The sequence below is a fragment of the Mesoplodon mirus genome (genome assembly GCF_964341445.2).
Source record: "Mesoplodon mirus genome assembly, chromosome: 6".
In the NCBI taxonomy this organism is placed as follows: domain Eukaryota; kingdom Metazoa; phylum Chordata; class Mammalia; order Artiodactyla; family Ziphiidae; genus Mesoplodon; species Mesoplodon mirus.
The window spans coordinates 89691770-89713558 of NC_138982.1; the positions used below are offsets into that span (position 1 = coordinate 89691770).

The following is a 21789-nucleotide window of genomic DNA, read 5'->3' on the forward strand; positions in this document are numbered from 1 at the left end:
TATTAAGGCAGTAAAACTTTTCATTCTTTTTTTAATTGAAGTAAAATTGACTTAACAAGATTATATTAGTTTCAGGTGTACAACATAGTGAGTTGATATTTTTATGCATTATGAAATAATCACTATGATGTCTAGTTACCATTTGTCACCATACAAAGTTATTACCTTATTATTGACTATACTCCCTATGCCATACATCACATCCCTGTGACTTATTTATTTTGTAATTGGAAGTTAGTACCTCTTAATCCCTTTTGCCTATTTAGCCTATCTCTCCACTCCCCTACCTGCTAGCAACCACCAGTTTGATCTCTGTACCTATGAATCTATTTCTGTTTTATTAGTTTTGCTCATTTGTTTTGTTTTTTAGATTCAACGTATAAGTAAATCATATGCTTTTTATCGTTCTTTGTCTGACATATTTCACTTACCCTCTAGGTCCATCTATGTTGTTACAAATGGCAAGATTTCATTCTTTTTTAATGGCTGAGTAATATTCTATGTATGTATATACCACATCTTCTTTTTCCATTAATTCCTCTGTGGACAGTTAGGTTGCTTCCATATCCTGGTTATTGTAAATAATGCTATAATGAACACTGGGGTACACATATCTTTTCAAATCGGTGTTTTCATTTCTTTCAGATAAATATCCAGATGTGGAGTTGCTGGATCATATAGTAGTTCTATTTTTAATCTGATGAACCTTCATACTGTTTTCCATAGTGGTCGTACAAATTTACATTTCCACCAAGAATGCACAAGGGTTCCTTTTTGTCCATATCCTTGCCAACACTTGTTCTTTTTTTTTTTTTTTTTTGATAATAGCCATTCTGACAGGTGTGATGTGATATCTCATTGTGATTTTGACTTGCATTTTCCTGGTAATCAGTCATGTTGACAACCTTTACATGTGCCTGTTGACCATTAGTATGTCTTCTTTGGAAAAATGCAGGCATGGGGTCTTGTGGTGCCCTGTGCTGGGGCCACCTTTAGGGGATTGCTGTAGCTGGTATGGTCGAAGGGCCTGGGGTGCACTGGGGCAGCCTTGGCAGACCACCTAGAGTGTGAGCCATATTTCCACCTTGCTATCAAGGTGGAGGAGGAATGCAAAATATGGTGCTCTCTGGAACCTTTGACCACAGAGAGAGTTCCAGCAGTTCCCCACTTTTTTGGCAGATGCTCTGGGGTTAGTAAATGGATTTCCTTAATGTATAGTCTAGGTGCCCTTTAAAATCACTGTTTTTTCACTGTGTCCCAGGGTGAGTGAGTCTACCACCTGGCTTCTCAGTGATATCCCTCCCTAATGCAGATTGCTGTGTTGGGTGTGGGGTTCCCATCGGTACCATGTCTCTGTCTTTCCTACCCACCTCTGTGTAATCCCTCTGTTGTTTGCTGTGCAGAATCTGTTATCAGCCCTCAGTTCTTCTTCAGGAAGAACTGCTTTATGTGTAGGTGTCTATTCACTGTGTCTGTGGTAGGAGGTGAGTTCAAGGTCTTCTACACCACCATTTTTAAACTGGAAAACCCAAGACTTTTCATTCTAACTTTTTATCTCTGATTCTTTGTCATTACATCCAGTCACCCCTAAGCAGTGAAGAAACTTTTCTGATTTCTGAGTGAAGGATATATGCCCCTCCCCTTTTTTTTTTAAAGGCAGGAAGGAAAAGCTTATTCTTGTTTGTCTTAAGTATTTGACATATGATGGAGTTAATCCTTTTCAGATAACATCTCTAGTTAATTCAATCAAAATGAGACTCACTTTTTTAAACTTTTAAAAAAATTTTTATACCTTTATTGGAGTATAATTGCTTTACAATGTTGTGTTAGTTTCTGCTTTATAACAAAGTGAATCAGCTATATGTATACATATATTCCCATATCCCCTCCCTCCCTTTTAAGCACTTTAGATCTACACAATTCCAAGAAGCCATCTGTATTTTTTCTCAGAGCAGACAAATGGGGAGTGCATTAATTCTTTTAAATAATGAGACAAACATAAAAAAAGCCAAATGACAAACCTAGAACTCTCTTTCCCTCTGAAATAAGAGGGGTCATTTATCTACACCTTCTAATTTCAGAAGGAAGTATTAAAAACTCCCCTTGAGGCATCCAGGTCATTTGTATTAAACTTAGGTACACATTCATGTTTAGTGTAGCTGTATCTTATATCTATGACATTTAATCCAAAGGAAATATTAAGTATAGTTGCAAGGTTAAGATATTGAGCAAGCAGATTCTCAAGAGAGGAAATGCTTACTTCATTTCATCTAACCTCTCCTGCCTCCTTTCTGAAAGAAGGAGTCATGGACTAGAAGTAGGAGTTGGGAAAGATTTTGTGTTTAAGGTGGTGACATGTTTTCCAAAAAAATGCTATTTTTGTGTATATCTTATCTTGGAGCACATAATAGAGTGGGACTTCTTTGGAGCTTTTGCTCTTGCACAGAAGTGTCAATGTGAAAAACTGGCTAAAGGCTGAGTGTGGACAGTGTGCACAGCGTGAGTGTAAGGTAAAAATCAGATGAGAGAAGGCAAGATGATAATAGCAAGGCACTCTCCCTCTACCTGTCAAGTAGTATATAATTTTCACTCTCAAAATTTAGCATAAAATTTCTCTAAATCAGAATCAGCCAATGCATGAATCTCATACATTGTGCTGTTTAGCCGAGTAGAACCACATTTTTCCTTTGTGAGTCAGTATGACACAAAATGACTAAAACTAATTTTTCCTCTATCAGTCTTTTCTTCATGTTAGGTTCCACCCAGAAAGTGAGCAAAGGATGTCTAGGAAGCCAGCCTAGGGATAAAGGAAGAAACTGCTTAAATAACTAGAGCAGCAGTCTGTGGACATTTAGTGAAGAGGCTGCCCTCCATAACATTAGACTTGCCACAGAGGAAGAGATGCTAAAAATTGGCCTCTAGACTAAATTAGTAGGTGGGAGGAATTCAGTGAGTCCATTCTGAAATCCGAAGTCCTGAATTGCTATGCAACATCCAGAACATCAGCAGGATGCTCATGGTAAGATTTCTGTGTTACCAAGAAAAGGGTAAATCCTATTGTGTATGTTATTTGAGCAGGGAGGAGTCCTATATATCTCAGTGAGCTTTTCAACACAATGATTGCATTGTTTGTAATCAGATGTAACGGGTTAAGATTTCATTATTCTAAATATTCACTTACTTGGATGACCTACCCTCCATCTTCCTGGATACTACTTTGGGTAACTTAGATGTCATGATATAAATATTTAGTTCTCTCTTAGTTACCAAATAGCATGCTTCTTCCTCATCTCATCTTCTGCTTGCATCTGTCCTTTTAACAGCGTACTAATATCACAATTGCAAGTTAATTTAAAATTGTATTTATTTGGTTGCTTGTTAAAGTATGTTGGTATGAACTTCTCCCTCTTTCCTTCCGTTTCTCAGGCACATACTTCTTAAACCCGACCAAACATAATTTGATCAGACTGTTCCCCTGCTTCCTCTCTAGACTCTCCGTTCTGTTTCTCATCTCCTATATTGACACTAACACCTAGAGAGTTTGTTTCTCGGTCATTGTCATTGCTCACCTCCCATTTTAGCTCTTCAAATGATATCACCCTTCTCTCTCAACACATATGCAACTAATTTAGCTGCTCGACATGTTTACTCCTCACATTTATACAAAACACATTTAAACTTTCACTTTTCATTTGCATCTGCATTTCATCCTCTTTAGAAGAAAGCTCACACAAGAGAAGCATCTGCCAGAGCTGCAGTTCTTCCTTCAATTTCATTGTGCTTCTTTTCTTCTTTTCTTTTTTCAGCTCATCTAGTAATGAGAGAAACTACACCAGGGTTGTGTAATACTCGGCTCTCAACATCTCAAACAAGGTACTAGTACCTCCTTAATAAACTTATACCGATGTAAATACTTTTGGGAGTGATATTTCTCCATGTGTATGTATTTCACATGGATGGATGCACATGGTCATGTATATAACATACATTTATTACAAGGTTAGAAGATTGGCAACTTAGCTTTCAATTCCTGTTAAGCAGGAAACAAACCGGTCTCTTCTTTAGCACAAAACCACCAAAGAGTGAGTGTTGTCTGGCAGTTGCTTTCAGGTGAATGATCAATTGTTCCTTTGCTTCCAGTTCTACTAGTGAAATCTCTATCATGAACCAGAAATACTCCAAAGCCACAGTGCACCCTTTCAGTACTTTCAGACTCTAGCTCAGGCCCTAGATTTTATCTTAGACACTCAAGAGTTTTTTTCATTTAATTGTATCCATATAATAATTTCTTGGTCTCTACTTCAGAATTTGCTCAAGTATAATTAAATAACTGCAAACGCTGCTGCTGCAGGCAGTATAAGGGTAAGAAGACAGGCTGGTGTGATAGCCAAGCCACAGGCCTAGAAGTGATCATTTATAATGTGCAGTGCTTTGTGACCCTCAGCTACTTTTTGCCTAGTTTCGTTTTTGGTAAGTTGGGGCCAGTGTGGGTTGATAGTGAGTATTGACATGGCTTATATTAAATAAATAGACAAAAATATGATGTACTTCTTAAATCACAGAATCCTACTTTGTTCTAACCTTCAGTGACACTTTCTCAGATTATCTGGATTTTATGTTCATGGCTCCTTTTGTGCCTGAAGGATTTCTAAAAGTCATTCTACGTGTCATTGTTTTTTTCTTCTTCAGATGTAGGGTTATCCATTGATTCTATATGCTACTAACCTCATCTTGTGTGACCTCGGGACATTCATTAACCTGTCCACGCCTTCGGGCTAGTATAGCTCCTGCACAATACAATACACAAATCAATCTTTTTTTCTGTGTACTTGCTTCTATTCATTTGTCTTCCAAAGCACCTCAGTTTCTCTTTTCCCAGGTCTGTAGTTATTCAGAGCCTGGGTAACCTGTTGACTGGAAGCTTTAACTTCTGCTCCCCTTCATAAACTATGAAAAGCTTCTCTTGCTTGGTCAACACAGCCTGTTATTAAGAATCTGTGTTGCAGGTATCTATTATACCCTACCTTGGTTTAGAAGAAAAGTTACCTTTTGGAAACGTAGGCACCTGGTGAACAAGAATTTTAGTGAGGGGTTTTTAACATTTCACACCAATGGTATTAATAGAGCTAGGAAACACTGCCTTAGCTAGAAGGGAATTAAAAGCCTTCCAGTAAAGCTTGCTGCACTTTTCTCCTCAGGAAATTCTTGTACTGTAGCTCACAGTGCCTGTCAAACATGGTAATGTGTCTGTAAATTTCAGTTGACAGAAAACACATCAGTTAATCAGCAACCTCAGAAAGTAAACAAAGCTGAGCCACAGAGAGCGACTGCTAAGCAGCCAGTGCGGTTCCTAGAGGTGATGTTAGGAAACTCATACGGAGACTAGAAGGAGCACCAAAGATAATTCTCTTTATCCTGGGTGGGAAACCACCTGCCCTCCAGTCACTCCCAGAACGCTGTGACATTAAATACTTGCCTGTCTCACATGGCTGGTAATTAGCTGGTAGGCAGTGTACCTTAATGCTCTACACCAGGGGTCCCCGACCCCTGGGCCTCGGACCGCTGATGGTCCTCAGTCCTCGGCTGGTTAGGAACCAGGCTGCACAGCAGGAGGTGAGTGGTGGGCGAGCGAGCGAAGCTTCATCTGCCGCTCCCCACCGCTCCCCATCGCTTGCATTACAGCCTGAACCCTCCCCCTAGCCCCCACCCCGTCAGTGGAAAAATTGTCTTCCACGAAACTGGTCCCTGATGCCAAAAAGGTTGGGGACCACTGCTCTATACTTTGTCATCCAAACCCTGTCCATCTTTCTCTTTTTTCTTTTTCTGTTTTAAAAAATTACACACACCATCATTACGATAAAACTGCTGAGAATATAACAAATACACATGTACCTGCCTGGAATTAATAAATGGGGCCATTTTCATTCACATTGTTTTGAACTTAAAGCACAGATAAAGTTGACTTTCTTTCCTCCACCTAACCAGTTCCATTTTCCTCCCTACTTCCCTCACAGAGAGAACCATTTTCTGAACCTGATGTGATCCTTCCAGTCAGTTTCTTTAAACTGCTTATAAATATAGCCCTGATACATATAATTTTTTGTATGTGTAAAAAGTACACGAATGTTAGCCTTGTGTACTTTACCTAACTAATTATTTCCCTGCTCTCTATATTATACTTTCGTAGCCCTGTCTTTCCTTTTATTTTTTCTTGCATGTTCTTTCTCCTCATTTATACTTATATCTGTCTCATTCCAGTCCCTTCACTTTTCTCCTTCCTCATCCTTGTGCTATTATCTTACTTACAGCGTGCACACACACACACACACACATGCACATGACTATCTAAACTGTACACTAAAAAAAAATCCTTCATAGCAAGCCCTACCCATCTGCTTGCTGGTGGACCTTCCCATATGTACCAAAAGAGCAGTAAGTCTACACCACCAAAGGAGGATAAGTAAAGGAGCATGAAGTCTTCAACCTCTTGACGAACTCAAGTCTCTAATAATCTTCTTATGGAAAATGACCACTTTGAGAGTGATATATAAGCCTTGTTGAGGATTGACCATTGCAGTGACTAGTGCGTTAAATTAATGTGGCTGCCTCAGTCTCATCTTAATTTGCATCTTCCTTGGTTATGGAAGCAGCTGAGTTTCTGACTACAGCTTGCATAGGGTTGTAAGGGATTCGACATCTCAAAGGAGTTCACTTTTTCCCCAGTGGTTTTGTGACTAGGTCTTAGAATGTCCCTAGAGAATAATCTCTGTACTGTATACACCTCCTGTTGTAATTTTCTGGTCCACTTACTGAACTCCCACTCAGATCAAAGGGCCATCTGTATTGACTCACTAAATTCTTGACCAACTCCTGCCTTCTCCTAGGTTACCTGATGCTTTTACCATGTGTCTTCTTTACCACATGTTCCTACCCTCAGTCAAATACTGACACTCAATTGTATTTCCTTGTGCACTTTTGATTTACCTCTTCCTCTTTCAAGAGAACCAAAGAGCATGCTTATACTCAGACAAATGGCAAACCTCTTCCAAGGAGCCATTATGAATATCCTCCTCTTCATTTTCACAAAACTTTCACGTGCACAAGGCATACTGAAGAGAGGAGGCAGAGAAGTAAGGTATCGTTTCCCCCACCACTGATTTGCTCTTCTTAGAATACTTCTTTTCTATGTAGTTGGTCCTTGATTCATTCACAGTTTAGTTTTGTCTGTCCAAGTGGATTTAATGTCTTTGAGGGTAAGGCTCATGGCTATGTCATTCAATGTAGTTGTGTGAAGCAGGCCCTACCTAAGGAGCCCTCTGTACCACAGGCATGTTGAACTTTTTTTTTTAGTTTCTTGAATACAGTATGAATATACCGTAGGTCCTTGAACACACAGTTTCCCGTGCTTGGAGCATCCCTAATATAAACCCTACCCCCACTCCAACTCCCATCCCAGTTCACCCCAAATTTTCATCTGGATAACTCATCCTCATATATCATGTCTTAGCTTAGACAATGCTGTTTCCAAGGGATCTTCCTAGATATTCCAAGTCTGAAAAATCTCCTCGTCACTTACCGTATTCTGTCCTATTGCTGATTTACTTTTGTGCTGTCCTGAGGAGATTGCAAGCTCTGTGTCTGTCATGTTCAGATTGTACCTTGAACGCCTGGCGCAGAATCTGGTACATAGTAAAAATCTTCCAATGAACCAGTGGTCTAGATTGCGGGGGCTCTTATTTTTCTCTGTCCAACGACCTGGCAAAAGCATTTACCTTTTTCTCACTTCCCCTTTTTTCTTTTCCTAGACAGTTTTCTTGAGCAAATTTCAGAGGAAGGAAAGTTGTTTTGCTCTTAACCTTTCTATGAGTTAATACATTGCACCTCTGCCCACTTTAACCAAGGGAGAAAAACATCTTTACATGTTTTTAGCTACTTGGGTTTACCTGGCTTAAAACCTTGAGTTTAAGGAGTATGAAACTTACCTTGCTAAAACCCTCATCCTAAGGAATATGAAGCACCTTTTGCAGAACTCATATTTCATTTTAAGAAAACTCAAATAATGCTCCTGATGATACATTCACCAATGTCTCCTGTGTATAATATATAGACTTTTTATCTTAGGATTTCACATGGCTTTATCAATACTAATTAACTGACGGAAACAAGGTCCCATGTGTAGAGGTAAAGAGATGGCATCAATAGCTCCTTTTATCATTGTGAACTAAGAAACCCCTAGATTCTTATCCACTAATGAGAAAATACACATCAGAAGTTATATTAGTCCAAGGCTTTTCTTTATCCAGGAGGCTTTCCTGCCTTCTGACAGTCATTCCTATGTAGACTATCCATGTAATTATTATTTGAATACTTTTGAAACTTTGACCCCTGAGTGGGTAGCCAAGCTGAACAACTTCTCGAATAGTTAAATAATTATTTTTTCCTTCGAGGTCCTTTGTACGTGAAAGGGGAAAAAAATCTGGTAGCTCATGTCAAAAAAGTAAGAAAGGCCCTGAAATGTACAAAATGGCAGTATACCGACTTACCACATTTACACTTACATTGTAGCTTATTTTAATATAAATTCAAGCTGCTAAAAATTACTCCCACAGGCAGCTGTGTAAAGTCATTGTTTTCCCCACACATTTCCTTGTAATAAACAAAGTCTTAGAGTAATTCCTTTAAATAGCTGTAGAGAAAATGAAAATTGTGTGCCAGTTTCCAAATTAGGAAACTTCACCTCAGTGCGGTGACTATCTCCTGAAGAGGGACTCCAGAGAGCTGAGGCTCCTCTCACTTGGGAGATCCTGCTCTTGTCTGGCGTTAAGGCCTTGCCTCCTGCGAGGCCAGTCTCCTTACTATGTAGAATAGGTGCCTTGGGGGAGCCTGGCACAAAAGGCTAGGTTCTGGAATCAGAGAATATTTGCTCAGATATTCTCTCTGCTGCCTTCTAGCTGTGTCACTTATAGTGATTTGTCACTTCTACTTACCTCCCAGGCTTGCTGTGAGGGTCACATTAGATAATATAAGTGAGGTATGAAGTACTCTGACCAGCACATAGCAGTTACTCAATAAATGTTAGTTCCTTCCTCTCTCCTCTGCTTGTGACTTTGCACCTTCTCTTTTCCGCTTGGTATATTCTCTTCTATCTTCTCACCTTCAAGGAACAGCACTTATAACACTCACTGTGAGAATTTCTTTATGATTCCAGTCCACACTGAGTCACATCCTGCTTTAAAATGCTCTTAATTTTAGTTGGGGTCACTGGTTTATTATTGCATTTTTCTAGTTATACATGTAAGTATATACTGAATATGCAACAAAAATGTCTGTAGACTTGTGGCGTTTTATTTTTATATAGTTACCCTAATCTCTAACATTGTGGGTAGGTAATCTAGGGGTTCCAAACTATGTAATTGATTATTATTATCTAGGACTCAGGCAGATATGTCGAAAAGATGTCGAAGAGGCTAATCTCTAAAAAGACAAACACAGTGGTTTACCCACTTTGGGGTTTCAAGCTTCTAGTCAATTAAACAGTCATCCTTTCATTCTGTGAGCTGACCTACTTCTTATGATAAACTATCAGCTCGTTGAGGGTTTTTTTTCCCCCACATTTTTTTTCTGGAAAGATCAAAACAAACCCCAAATTTCTCACTCTGTTATTGCATTTGAATTTCAGTGACTTCGGATAGCTAAGCAATTATTGTACAGTCCCTTACTCTATTCATAAGGATTTAGACGATGGGTTTAATTTTGGTGGTGTGAGAAACAAGCTTCAGGGAAGATAACCAGTAACATTCCTGCCAACTGTGATCAAATACACTGAGGGAAGACAACATAGAGAAAGTTCTTTGGGAGCTGCTAACCAACATAAATTGAAGATGAGAGTCAGGCTTAAATTTAGCTAAGTCTATTTATAAGTGCATGAAAAAGTTCACAGCAAAAAGTTACAGGCTGTTAGATAAACTAAAACACCTCAACACTTATAAACATATAAATAATTTCTTTCAATTGTTTATTTCTCTAAAGAAATTATCATCCATCATTAAATACACAAATCCCTGTGTGCCCCACCCCAGAGCACCTTAATTATATGGAGCTGCCCATTTGAGAAGCAACTCAAATGCAAAATGATACTTGTGATTCAAGAGTCTGGTATTGTGATTTTTCCCTTTAGGACTAAGGCAAATATATATTACAGTTTTTTCACGATAGTGCTGGTTTATATCTGTTGTCTTGGCATAATCATCCATCGCACCTACTTTCACTATCGAATGTATTTTAGTTTGGACAACAAACTTTTAAAAATTCTTTTAGGGTCCTAGTTGCAGCTCTGTTTGTTTTCTGTGTTCACAGCATCTTATAGCCTGGGTCCTGTCTCTCCAGATGGGTATTTAGCGCCTGGCATAGCAGAGTTCTCCACCCATGTTGGTTAATGGTTCCTGTTGTTTGTTGAATTTTGTGCCTCCAAAAGAAAGTTTAATGTTCTAACCTCAGTACCTTATTTGGAAATCAGGTATTTACAGATGTAATCAAGTTAAATGAGGTGATATTGGATTAGGGTGGGCCCTAAATCCAGTGACTGGTGTCTTTATGAGGAGAGAGAGATTTGAAGACACAGAGAAAACACAGTAAGAAGGCCATGTGAATGCTGAGGCAGAGACTGGAGTTATGCTGCCACAAACTAAGGAATGCAAAGGATTGCCAGCAACCACCAAATGCTAGAAGAGGCAAGGAAGGATCCCTCCCTAGTGTGTTTACAGGGAACGTGGCCCTGCCAACACCCTGATTTCACTAGTCTCCAAGCCTGTGAGAGAATAAATTTCTGTTGTTTTAGGCCACTCAGATTGTACTAATAAGTTACAGGAGCCCTAGCTAACACATTTTTTCAATTCACCTGTTCTGGAAGATGACAGATAGGTTCTTTGGGGTTCACAAAGTGAAATTTGTATATCCTATATAACCCGAGGCTTAAGTCAGGCCATCCCAAATGTATACTTCAAATGAGGTGAAAATATATCCTCAATTTTGGCTACCTTAGAAAGTCTCCCAGATTGAACTTTGCATTTGACACAGAGTCTGTATTTTAAGTCAGATCATCCCAATCATACCTTTCAAATTTGGTGAAAATCTCATATAGTATGGCAACTGCAGGTAAACTGACAAATTGTCAGAATAGACAGATAAATATGGATACAGATTTATTTATTATCACTTTTTTTTTTTTTTTTTTTTTTTTTTGTGATACGCGGACCTCTCACTGCTGTGGCCTCTCCCGCTGTGGAGCACAGGCTCCGGACATGCAGGCCCAGCGGCCATGGCCCACGGGCCCAGCTGCTCTGTGGCACATGGGACCCTCCCAGACCGGGGCACTATTATACCTTTTTAAACAGGGTGTCTATCTAGTTGTTTGAAAAATTGTATATCTCTGTATAGATGCAGCTATAGATATGGATATCTATCTGTCTCATCTTTCTATCTTTATGTCTATATCTCTATCTATATATGGTATTTTTCAAACAATTTCCATCCATTACTCTGACATATCTGTTTATCTTTCAATTGATAGATGGATCAATAGATGTTGATAGACATTCATATATAGATGTAGAGGTCGTTGTATATGTAGGAAATGCCATGAATAAAAACCAACTTTCAGAATACTTCACAATTGGATCTTGCTCATTTACATTGTATAAAGATATTGTACTGTTTCTGAAGCTGTCTTCCTTCTATTGCCAACTTCTATTCCATGGGAATAAAATCTACATGCTTTACTAATCTGCTGTTAGGATTTAGGGAAAACGTTCAAGGCCTGGTGGCACTAATGGCAGAGAGACCAGGAAGGGGTGGATGCTGCTGAAACCCTGCTGGGGAATAAGGAATGAGCCATCTGGACCTCCAGCTGAGGCCAATTGGATCCAGACAAGAGCTACCAGCAGGAATGGTCTGGATCTGGATGAGGGCCATCCCTGCCTAAGGAAGTGGGCTGGTCCTCGAGCAGAGGGAAAGGGATGCTCTTCTCAGGAGAAAGGATTTGGAAGATAAGTTCTTTCAGAGGTCACAGTAGGGACAGACATGCTATAGTTATTAACACTGACTTAAGGCAGCAAGAGGATGAGCACTGTTGAGAACATAGAAGCATTCTTGATTTCTGTTCAGGGAATCATTTATTCTGGTAAAGAAGTCCACTCTTTGGCATTCTTGTTCCTTATATTTTAACTCTGCAGAGGTGTCATTTTACCTGAACCAAAGAGACCAACCTTTTTCTTCTGTCAGTCGTACTTCAGATGTTATGTTTCCATTGAAAATTTCTTTCTTCTGATGTTGCCGTTCTCATTTCTTTCCTCTCAATTACTTTTGTATCAACTCTAGAAGAAAAGAAACATCCCCTGGTTCATCCATATCTTTCCTATTAGTATCTACAATATTTTGAAATGATGTAGTTTTAGTGTAATTATTACTTCACTTTTATAGATTATCTAGTTACTAGATTTGTATAAGCACCTCTTTAACTTTAGAGCAGGCAAAGGGTAACACTTGAACGAATTCTCATTATCTACTATAGTGTATTCATTAAGTTTAAAAATAAGATCTTGGTGAAATTTCGTTAAAATATGTAATTTTTTTTTTTTTTTTTTTTTTTTTTTTGCGGTACGCGGGCCTCTCATTGTTGTGGCCTCTCCCGTTGCGGAGCACAGGCTCCGGACGCGCAGGCTCAGCGGCTGTGGCTCACGGGCCCAGCCACTCCGCGGCATGTGGGATCTTCCCAGACAGGGGTACGAACCTGTGTCCCCTGCATTGGCAGGTGGACTCTCAACCACTGTGCCACCAGGGAAGCCCTAAAAAATGTAATTTTTAAGTCTAGTTTAGATAAGAGGTGATTGAAGATGATTACTATACTTATTGAGTTGGCCTGTTCTTTTGCAGAATGAGTCTGTGGTGTTAGACACTTCTCTGTGCATTAGTATCATGAAAAGCATAGTAGCCATTGTTGCTCTGAGCACCATGACGGAGGACCCAAAGGAAAAGTCCTGCCAATGAATTTTTAACTACCCTAAACCATTTTATTCATTTTTTTCTCATCAAGTTAATTGGTTTGGGTACTAACTGGACAATAAGTAAGCAATGATTTATTATTACCAGAAACGCACATCAGATCCCCTTGGGGAGTTTGACTAATTGTTTTTAAAATACTTGTGTCTAGGCCACCTCTAGAGCTTTTGATTCATTTATTCTAGGGTAGATACCAGCTATATGTAATTTTGAAAAACCATATCAGGTGAACCTGATATATACCCCTGAATAAGAGCCATTATTTTAAAGAATGTTTTGGTGTATATCATACACTCAGCAACCGAAAGGTTTCAATACTCTCCTAGTTTTTGTCTCATTGTTTTTCTTTCTTAAATTCTAAGATTATACTCTGTACATGTTGTCTCTGTACATGTGGGCCTGCAAACTCAAGGTCATCGAATTATTTATTCCTGGTAGAAATGTTTCCATAACTATGAATATCAAAGACTTTTATTGATCTGTGAGCCTTAACCTTGTCCCTAATTTGATCTTCTGGCGATAGCAGGATGAACTAATCTAGATTTAGTCTTTTTTATTTCCTCCTTTACCCGATGCTGAGTAATAAAAGGGCCAAGAGAGAGGTTGGCAGTAGTGAGCTGAAGCAAGGATCCTCATCACTCAGATAACTAGTCATTGGACATCCATTTCCTGGGTAATGGAGAGTAGACTGAAAAAGGCTGAGACAGATGCAGTAAAGTGAAAAGTGAGGTGGCTAACACAGTCTGCCTCAGCTGTAAACACAAAGCCAAATAAAAGAGCAGCAAAGGATTAACAAAATAAGAGAGGGTTAAATAGTATTGTAATAGACTATATTTCATTTGAGACTGTTTCTACTGGAACATATCACAGGCCTAAATTGGAAATAAAGTCTATTAAGTTTCAGTCAACCCATGAAATTATTACTGCAAACATTCATTATTTTTTGAAGCTGCCTATTGACAGCCCCTTGCCTGAAGAATGAATTATATACCCAAGTCACAGTGTAACACAGTCACTGAGTTTCAGATTATAAATTCATCACTGTGCTCACAGGCCCATGCCATTGTTTCAAGCAATATTAAGGTAAAATATATGTACATTTTGTAACTTTTTGTTACACTTTTAGTGAGATATGTTGCCTGATGGAAATCATAATGCCGAAAGTCAAAATGAGCCAGGTTATGCACAGAAGCCAAAATTAGAATATCCTTGTATGTTAAAATACAGGCATACCTTGGAGATATTGTGGATTTGGTTCTAGATGACCACAATGAAGCAAATCTTACAATAAAGAGAGTTACACAAATTTTTTGGTTTCCCAGTGCATATAAAAGTTATGTTTATGGAGCAGGGAGGGGGAGAAGGGATAAATTAGAAGTTTGGGATTAACAGATGCTCACTACTATATATAAAGTAGGTAAACAACAAGGACCTACTATATAGCACAGGGAACTATATTCAATATCTTATAATAACCTATAATTGAAAAGAATCTGAAAATGAATATCTATATACATATAGATGTAACTGAATCACTTTGCTGTACGCCTGGAACTAACACAATATTGTAAATCAACTATACTTCAATAAAAAAGTTATGTTTATACTACACCATAGCCTATTAAGTGTGCAATGTTATTATGTCTGAAAGGAATGCATATACCTTAATTAAAAAATACTCTATTGCTAAAAAATGCTTTACCTTCAGCGAGTCGTAATCTTTTTGCTGGTGGAGGGTATTGCCTAGATGTTGATGGCTGCTGACTGATCAGGATGGTGGTTGCTGAAGGTTGGGTTGTCTGTGGCAATTTCTTAAAATAAGACAACAATGTGCTTACATGTGCTATAAGCACACAATACATTGTTTTAGGCAGTCAGTTATCATTTAGAGCAGTTAAAATATTCAATTTCCAGTGCTCTTTATTTATTTCTGTAGATCCAAGATTCTGACTGGTATCATATACCTTCTGCCACATGTCTTGACCCCATCAAAATCATCCATGAAGTTTGGAATCAACTTCTTCCAAACTCCTGTTAATGTTGATATTTTGACCTCTTCCCATGAATCACAGACGTTCTTAATGGCATCTAGAATGGTGTAATCCTTTCCAGGAGGTTTTCAGTTGACTTTGCCCAGATCCATCAGAGGAATCACTATCTGTGGGACCTATAAGCCTTACAAATATATTTCTTTAATAATGAGACTTGAAAGTTGAAATTACTCCTTTATCCATGGACTGCAGAATGAATGTTGTGTTACCAGGCATGAAAACAACATGAATCTTGTACATTTCCATCAGAGCTCTTGGATAACCAGGTGCATTGTCAGTGAGCAGTAATATTTTGAAAGGAATCTTTTTTTCTGAACAGTAGGTCTCAACAGTGGTCTTAAAATATTCAGTAAGTCATATTGTAAGCAGATGTGCTGTCATCCAGGCTTAGTTATTCCATTTATAGAGCACAGGCAGAGTAGATTTAGCATAATTCTTAAGGGCCCTAGGATTTTTAGAATGGTAAATGAGCATTGGCTTCAACTTAGAGTCACCAGCTGTGTTAGCCCCTAATAAGAGAGTCAGCCTGTCCTTTGAAGCTTTGAAGCCAGGCATTGACTTCTCCTCTCTCACTATGAAAGTCTTAGATGACATCTTCTTCCAATATAGGGCTGTTTTGTCTACATTGAAAATCTGTTGTTTACTGTAGGCACCTTCATGAATTACCTTGGCTAGATCTTCTAGATAACTTGCTGTAGCTTCTACACCAGCACTTGCTGCTTCACCTTGCACTTTGATGTTATGGAGATGGCATCTTCCCTGAAGCCTCATGAACCAGCCTCTGTTAGCCTTCAACTTTTCTTCTGTAGCTTCCTTACCTTTCTCAGCCTTCATAAAATTAAAGAGAGTTAGGGCCTTGCTCTGGATTAGCCTTTGGTTTAAGGGACAGTTGTGGCTGGTTTGATCTTCCATATAGACCACTAAAACTTTCTCCATATCAGCATTAAGGCTATTTTGCTTCCTTATTCTTCTGTTCACTGGAGGAGCACTTTTATTTTCTTCAAGAATTTTTCCTTGCGTTTATAACTTGGCTAACTGTTTGGTGCAAGAGGCCTTGCTTTCAGCCTATCTTAGCGGCTTTCGACATGTCTTCCTCCTTAAGATTTCTAGCTTTTGTTTTAAAGTGAGATATGTGTAACGCTTCCTTTTACTTGAACACTAGAGGCCATTGTAGGGTTATTGATTGGCCTAATTTCAATATTGTTTTGTCTTGGGGAATAGGGAGGCCCGAGGAGAAGGAGAGAGATGGGGGAATGGCCAGTTGGTGGAATAGTCAGAACACACAACATTTATCTATTAACTTCATGTCTTATATGGGCATGGTTTGTGGCACCCCAAAACAATTCCAAGAGTAAAATCAAAGATCGCTGATCACAGATCACCATAACAAATATAATAATAATGAAAACATTTGAAATATTGTGAAAATTACCAAAATGTGACACAGAGACGTGAAGTGAGCAAATACTATTGGAAAAATGGTGCTGACAGACTTGCTCACAAACCTTCAATCTGTAAAAGAAAATGCACTATCTGTTGAAGTGTAGTGAAGTTAAGCACAATAAAATGAGGTATATACCTGCATAGGATAGGGAATAAATAGAGCTGAAGATGCAATTTTGGACGTATTTACAGAATGATCTTTCTATTATACGAGTAGATATTGTTCATTTGTCACTTATTCAATCAAATAAACATTTATTGGGCAGCTACTGTGTCCCATATACTGAGCTAGGCATTGGGAAAACAAAGTTGAGTAAGTAATGCTTCTAGTTCTTAAGGACAAATAGATATGTATGTCAAAGACTACAGGGTAGAAAGTAACTGCACCTTTATAGAGTTGTGTGTAATGGGCTATAGGAGCACAGAGGAGAGATGTTTAAATGGAACTTGGTAGTTAAAGGAGGACTTGCCAAAGAGGTGACATTTGAGCTGTCTTAAAGGGACGTCTTAATCCACATTACGCTTCTGGTGTACATGGAGCAAAGGGCAAGAGAAAGTGAAAGAAAGTTACTCTGAAAAGTTAAATGAAGATGCAGATTCTTAATACCCTTTTAAGTCCTGTAGAAGGTCACACAGGTTTGATAGAGTTGCTAATCTTGGAGTTTGAATATCCACAATGCCTTATATTCTTGATCTTCTGGGCTACAAGTTTGTAAAAAATTCATTTTGAAAGTTGTTTTCTTAGTTTTATTTCTGAGCAATGAATTTTTGAGAGTGACAATTTCAACAAAGTATCTTTCTGTTATTATCTATATTCAGAGAAATTTATCAATTTAGTAGGATTAAAAATTTCTCTTTTCTTTATTCATTTTGAGTTTGGTGGAGTACCTTATGCGGCAGTGCAAACAAACTAGGGAATGGATGATTCTCTTATGTAACAAGGACATTTTTAAGTGATCTGATACATTAGTTCTGATTAGAACAAAGTAAACTTCAGTTCGAGCTGAGATATCTAGGGCTCCTGTTTACCAGAGCAAGACAAATGCTTTTTATAGGTCAGTGTACTTTCAGAATAGAATTTGATACATTTTCAGCATAAACAATGTTAAGAGCATTTAGATTTCTGTCTTACATTTACTGGGTCAATAGAAACCCAATAAATTTCTGTATTTCTCTTTGACTTGGCAGGGAAATACAGAAAGCACTTTTGTTTCATATTTTATAAGGATAATGAAGCATATAAACAAGAACATCCATATTCTGGTAGTAGTGAGGTAGTACTAAGGAAAAATATATTCATATTTAATTCTTTGAATAAAAACATAGTCTTTGAAAAGGAAATATTGGACATATGCTGAGTTAATTTGATGATCATGTACAGGAGAATCTTATCATGTAGTGTGGATATGGTTTACTACAGTGATCACATTGTACATACAGCTTGTAGACCACAGATTTGGTGTAATCATAGCCTGAGAATAAATTGAGTCACGAGATAAAGTATTTTGAGAAGTCTACGAATTAGGCTGAATTTAAAGGTTCCATATAAAGTTCAATTTCTGGCAGCAACCAAAGAGAGATTCATTTTCTAATTTTTTTGGTACAAATTATGTACACCAAATGCCTTTCTTCCTCCTACCCCATTTTATAAAGTTTTGGCAATAGGTTAACATGTGCCAGTGATAGAATTTCAAGTGCCTTGAGGATTATATAAGTACATGGTAGATTTAGGATAATCTGTGGATTTGATTTCTCTAAGCTCTCATTTTCCTATTCTGATCTTCCTCTTCCCTTCCTTTCTCTTTCTTCAAGTCACATAATAAGTCAAACTTAAAAACATCCCATTAATTTCTCATCTGATTGTTAGAAGATTATTTTTAAAAAGTCACCATCTTAGTCATATTGAATATCTAACATACATGCTGCTAATGTAGGGGAATTGTCTTAAACCAATTGTCTCCCTTAAATTGATCGTAGGAAAAGGGAGATGTAGATAAGCAGCTGGGAGAGTGACCTATAATTTCTACTTTTTAAAAAGATTTGAACCTTTTGCATCTCCATTTGTCATTTTAAAATGTTTCCTATCTCATTTTCTGTATCCACCTCTGTGTTTGTTGCTCTAAGCTCATTAGATTTCTTGAAGTTCACCCAGTTTGCAGTGCACTTTCACTCCCCTGTGTCTTGACTCATGTTGGTCTCTCAGTCTCCATCTATTCAAACCCTTTACATCCTGATGGATCACCTCAAGGGTCACTGCCTAGGTGTGGTGGAAGGACATGGCAGACATAAAGAGTCCTGGGCACAAGTGCTACCTCTCACAGCTTAGCTCTCTTGCGAGTTATTGGATCCCTTTGAACTTCAATTTCCTCTTCTGAAAATTAGGGATAATATAAGATTATTAAGTGAGGAAAGAAGTATTTTCCTTTTCCTCCTCAGCCTCTTTCTTTTGTGAAGCTTTTTCTGATGACCCTCATCAGTACCTCACAGAGAGTCCTTCCTTCCTATGTGTTACCATACTTGTTTTGCCTCAATAATAAAAGTTCTCTCTTGGGCTTCCCTGGTGGTGCAGTGGTTGAGAGCTCGCCTGCCAATGCAGTGGACACGGGTTCGTGCCCCGGTCCGGGAAGATCCCACATGCCGCGGAGCAGCTGGGCCCGTGAGCCATGGCCGCTGAACCTGCACGTCTGGAGCCTGTGCTCCGCAACGGGAGAGGCCACAACAGTGAGAGGCCCGTGTACCACAAAAAAAAAAAAAAAAAAATAGTACTCTCTTTTATTACAATTAAGTGTTTATGTGTCCACTTTCTGTAGTAAGCTGAAAGCCCCTTGAGGGCAGGGACATTATTTAGCCTAGTGCATACTAAACATTCAGTAAAAACATGATGGCATTTAGTAAAGTGGAAATTATGTAATACTTCTGTCCCACCTCTTCCAATTTTCTATACCCAGAATCATCTGTAGGCATTTTCTAAGATCTGATGTTATAAATACATATGACACTGAAGTTGTGACAGACAGTAGCATCATCTCAACTCATTTTGTCTACTTAGTGGTTTGTTTTGTTTTTTGTTTGTATCTTAGGATCAGAGAATTGAATCATTCCTAAGTGAACATATTCTTAGGTTGTTATTACATTTCAGGATGCCTTGGTTTCTTGTTTAGGTTAGGTTTCTGTCTATGACCACCTGCAGGTAGATCTCAATTGGGTACATTGTTAGGGCAGTGATGAGATAAAAAGCATGACTGCTTTCTTCCCTGGGCCCCGCTTTATGGGGAGCTACAGCACTGCACAGCAGTGAAGTGTTCCTCCTCACTTGGCCTATGTAGGCCCCTTCCAGAAGTGCAGTGCAGGCGAAAAGGTGTAGGTGATGAGTGCATGTGTGCTATGTGTGTCTGAGAAAGAGCCAGGGGCCGGGGGTGGGGAGGGAGTGCAAGCACACTGGGTGATGTGATAAAACATTTGGCATGCTTCTACATCTGTTGGGAAGAGCCAGCCAAGCCACCTGTTGTATTTCAGTTCTCCATTCCTCAGGGACCTGGCTGCTTGCAGCAAAAGGTTTAAGATAGCAGAAATCCACAAGAGTAGAGAAGTTATAGGTCACCCAGTTCTGTTCCCTGGGGATCCCCATCAGACCATTCTCAACCATGGGCTCTTTGACACAATACAGAACATTTCTGAAACAGTACACTCTTTGTCTAGCTGAGTTTAAAACATTCTAAGGAACAAAGGTTTCACTCTTTTCTAAAGGAGATGAATCTGAAAATCCCATTGTTTACAATGTCAAGAAATGTGTCCTTGACTGTCAGCCGACAGAGTCACTTTCACAACTTCCTAGTATTTCATACCTTATTCTTTTTGTACGTTGGATCTTGAATGGGGAAGGCACTGACTTATCTTGGCCCCTAAAATACCCTGCAGGATGTTTTAACACACTGAAAAAAGGTTTAATCTATTTTTGTTAAAACGTGGAGGAAACCTTTCAGTCCTCTCCAAGAGCTACTAACCCTGGGATGCCTTCTTTCTCTCTCTTGTTTTCTGTTACCTGTTCTACCTTTCTTACAGTCTCTAAGCCCTCCCTCCATTGGTTTATTTTTAAAATGTTTCCTTCCTTCCTTCCTTCCTTCTTCCCTCCCTCCCTCCCTCTTTCTTCCTTCCTTCCTCCCTTTCTTTCTTTCTTTCTCTTTCTTTCTTCTTTCTTTCCTTCTCTTTCTTTCTTTCTTTCTTTCTTTCTCTCTCTCTCTTCCTTCCTCCCTCCCTCCCTTTCCCTCCCTCCCTCTCTCTCTTTCTTTCCCTTTCTTTCTTTCTTTCTCCCTTCCTGTATTCCTTCCTTCCTTCCTTTCTTTCTCTTTCTTTCTTTCTTTCTTTCTTTCTTTCTTTCTTTCTTTCTTTCTTTCTTTCTTTCCTTCCTTCCTTCCTTCTTTCTTTCTTGCTCTTCTTCTTCTTCTCCTCCCCTTCCCCTTCTCCTTCCTTTTACATAGTAAAATTTTACAATACAAATATAAAACCTGTTTTTCCACTTTCCTAACTCAAAGTCTTAGTCAAACAGAGAAATCAGAGGTAAGCTGTTCCAACTCCCTCATTTTATAACGTAGGAAACTGATACTCAGAGTGAGGAAGTGCTTTTCCAGGAAAAAATCAGGAAGAAGAATTCTAATCTCCTAAAGCCTAGCCCAGGACAGCAGCAATGAGCCTTCCCAGCATGCAGAGAGTATGACACTGTCTCGCTCCCCCTCTGTCCAAATGAAGGGGATAAGAACTACCCGTGTGCTAACCTCTGTGAGCACTTGCCATGAAGTCTCAAAGATGGTGTGGCAGCAGCTGCAGGAGTTGTCAAGAATCTCACACCTGCCTCTGTTGGTCTGGCTGGATGTCAGGCTGTCTGCTCTGGGATGTCCTCTTGTCAGGCTCTGGAGATTCCCTGGTTCACTTTAGAAAGTGGGGTCCTGATCCCCACCTGGCTGTAGTGGATTCTCAGCTAACGTTAAACAGCTGCACCAATTCTGGCCTTTGTTGGAACAAAGAACTTTCAGTTAGCTTCACAGCAAGCCCTCCTGGTTCCTGCTATAGCGCAAGCAAGCAGTCTGTGTACCTTAGTGGTTACCCATCAGGCTCTGGAACCTCACAGCTTGGGTTTGAATCTCCAGGTTATCACTGATCAGCTTGTAGCCTTGGGACCTTAATGTCTTTAAGACCCAGGTTTCTCATCTATAAAAAAGAAAATATTAGTACCTGCCTCACA

The 21789-nt window shown here is 39.0% G+C and overlaps 1 protein-coding gene across 22 annotated transcripts in view; it reads left to right on the forward strand.

The window, feature by feature from the left end:
• The first annotated feature begins 2769 nt into the window (after positions 1 to 2769).
• LOC309807013 (uncharacterized protein) overlaps positions 2770 to 21789 on the forward strand; it is a 478671-nt gene continuing 459651 nt past the window's right edge. For all 22 annotated transcript variants that reach the window (XR_014294468.1, XR_014294469.1, XR_014294470.1 and 19 more), the window contains exon 1: positions 2770 to 3019. Coding sequence is in view for 17 of the 22 variants with exons in the window: in XM_082626175.1 (XP_082482301.1) it covers positions 2986 to 3019 (34 nt within the window). In the remaining 5 variants the exon portion in view is untranslated. The remainder of the gene's footprint in view (positions 3020 to 21789) is intronic.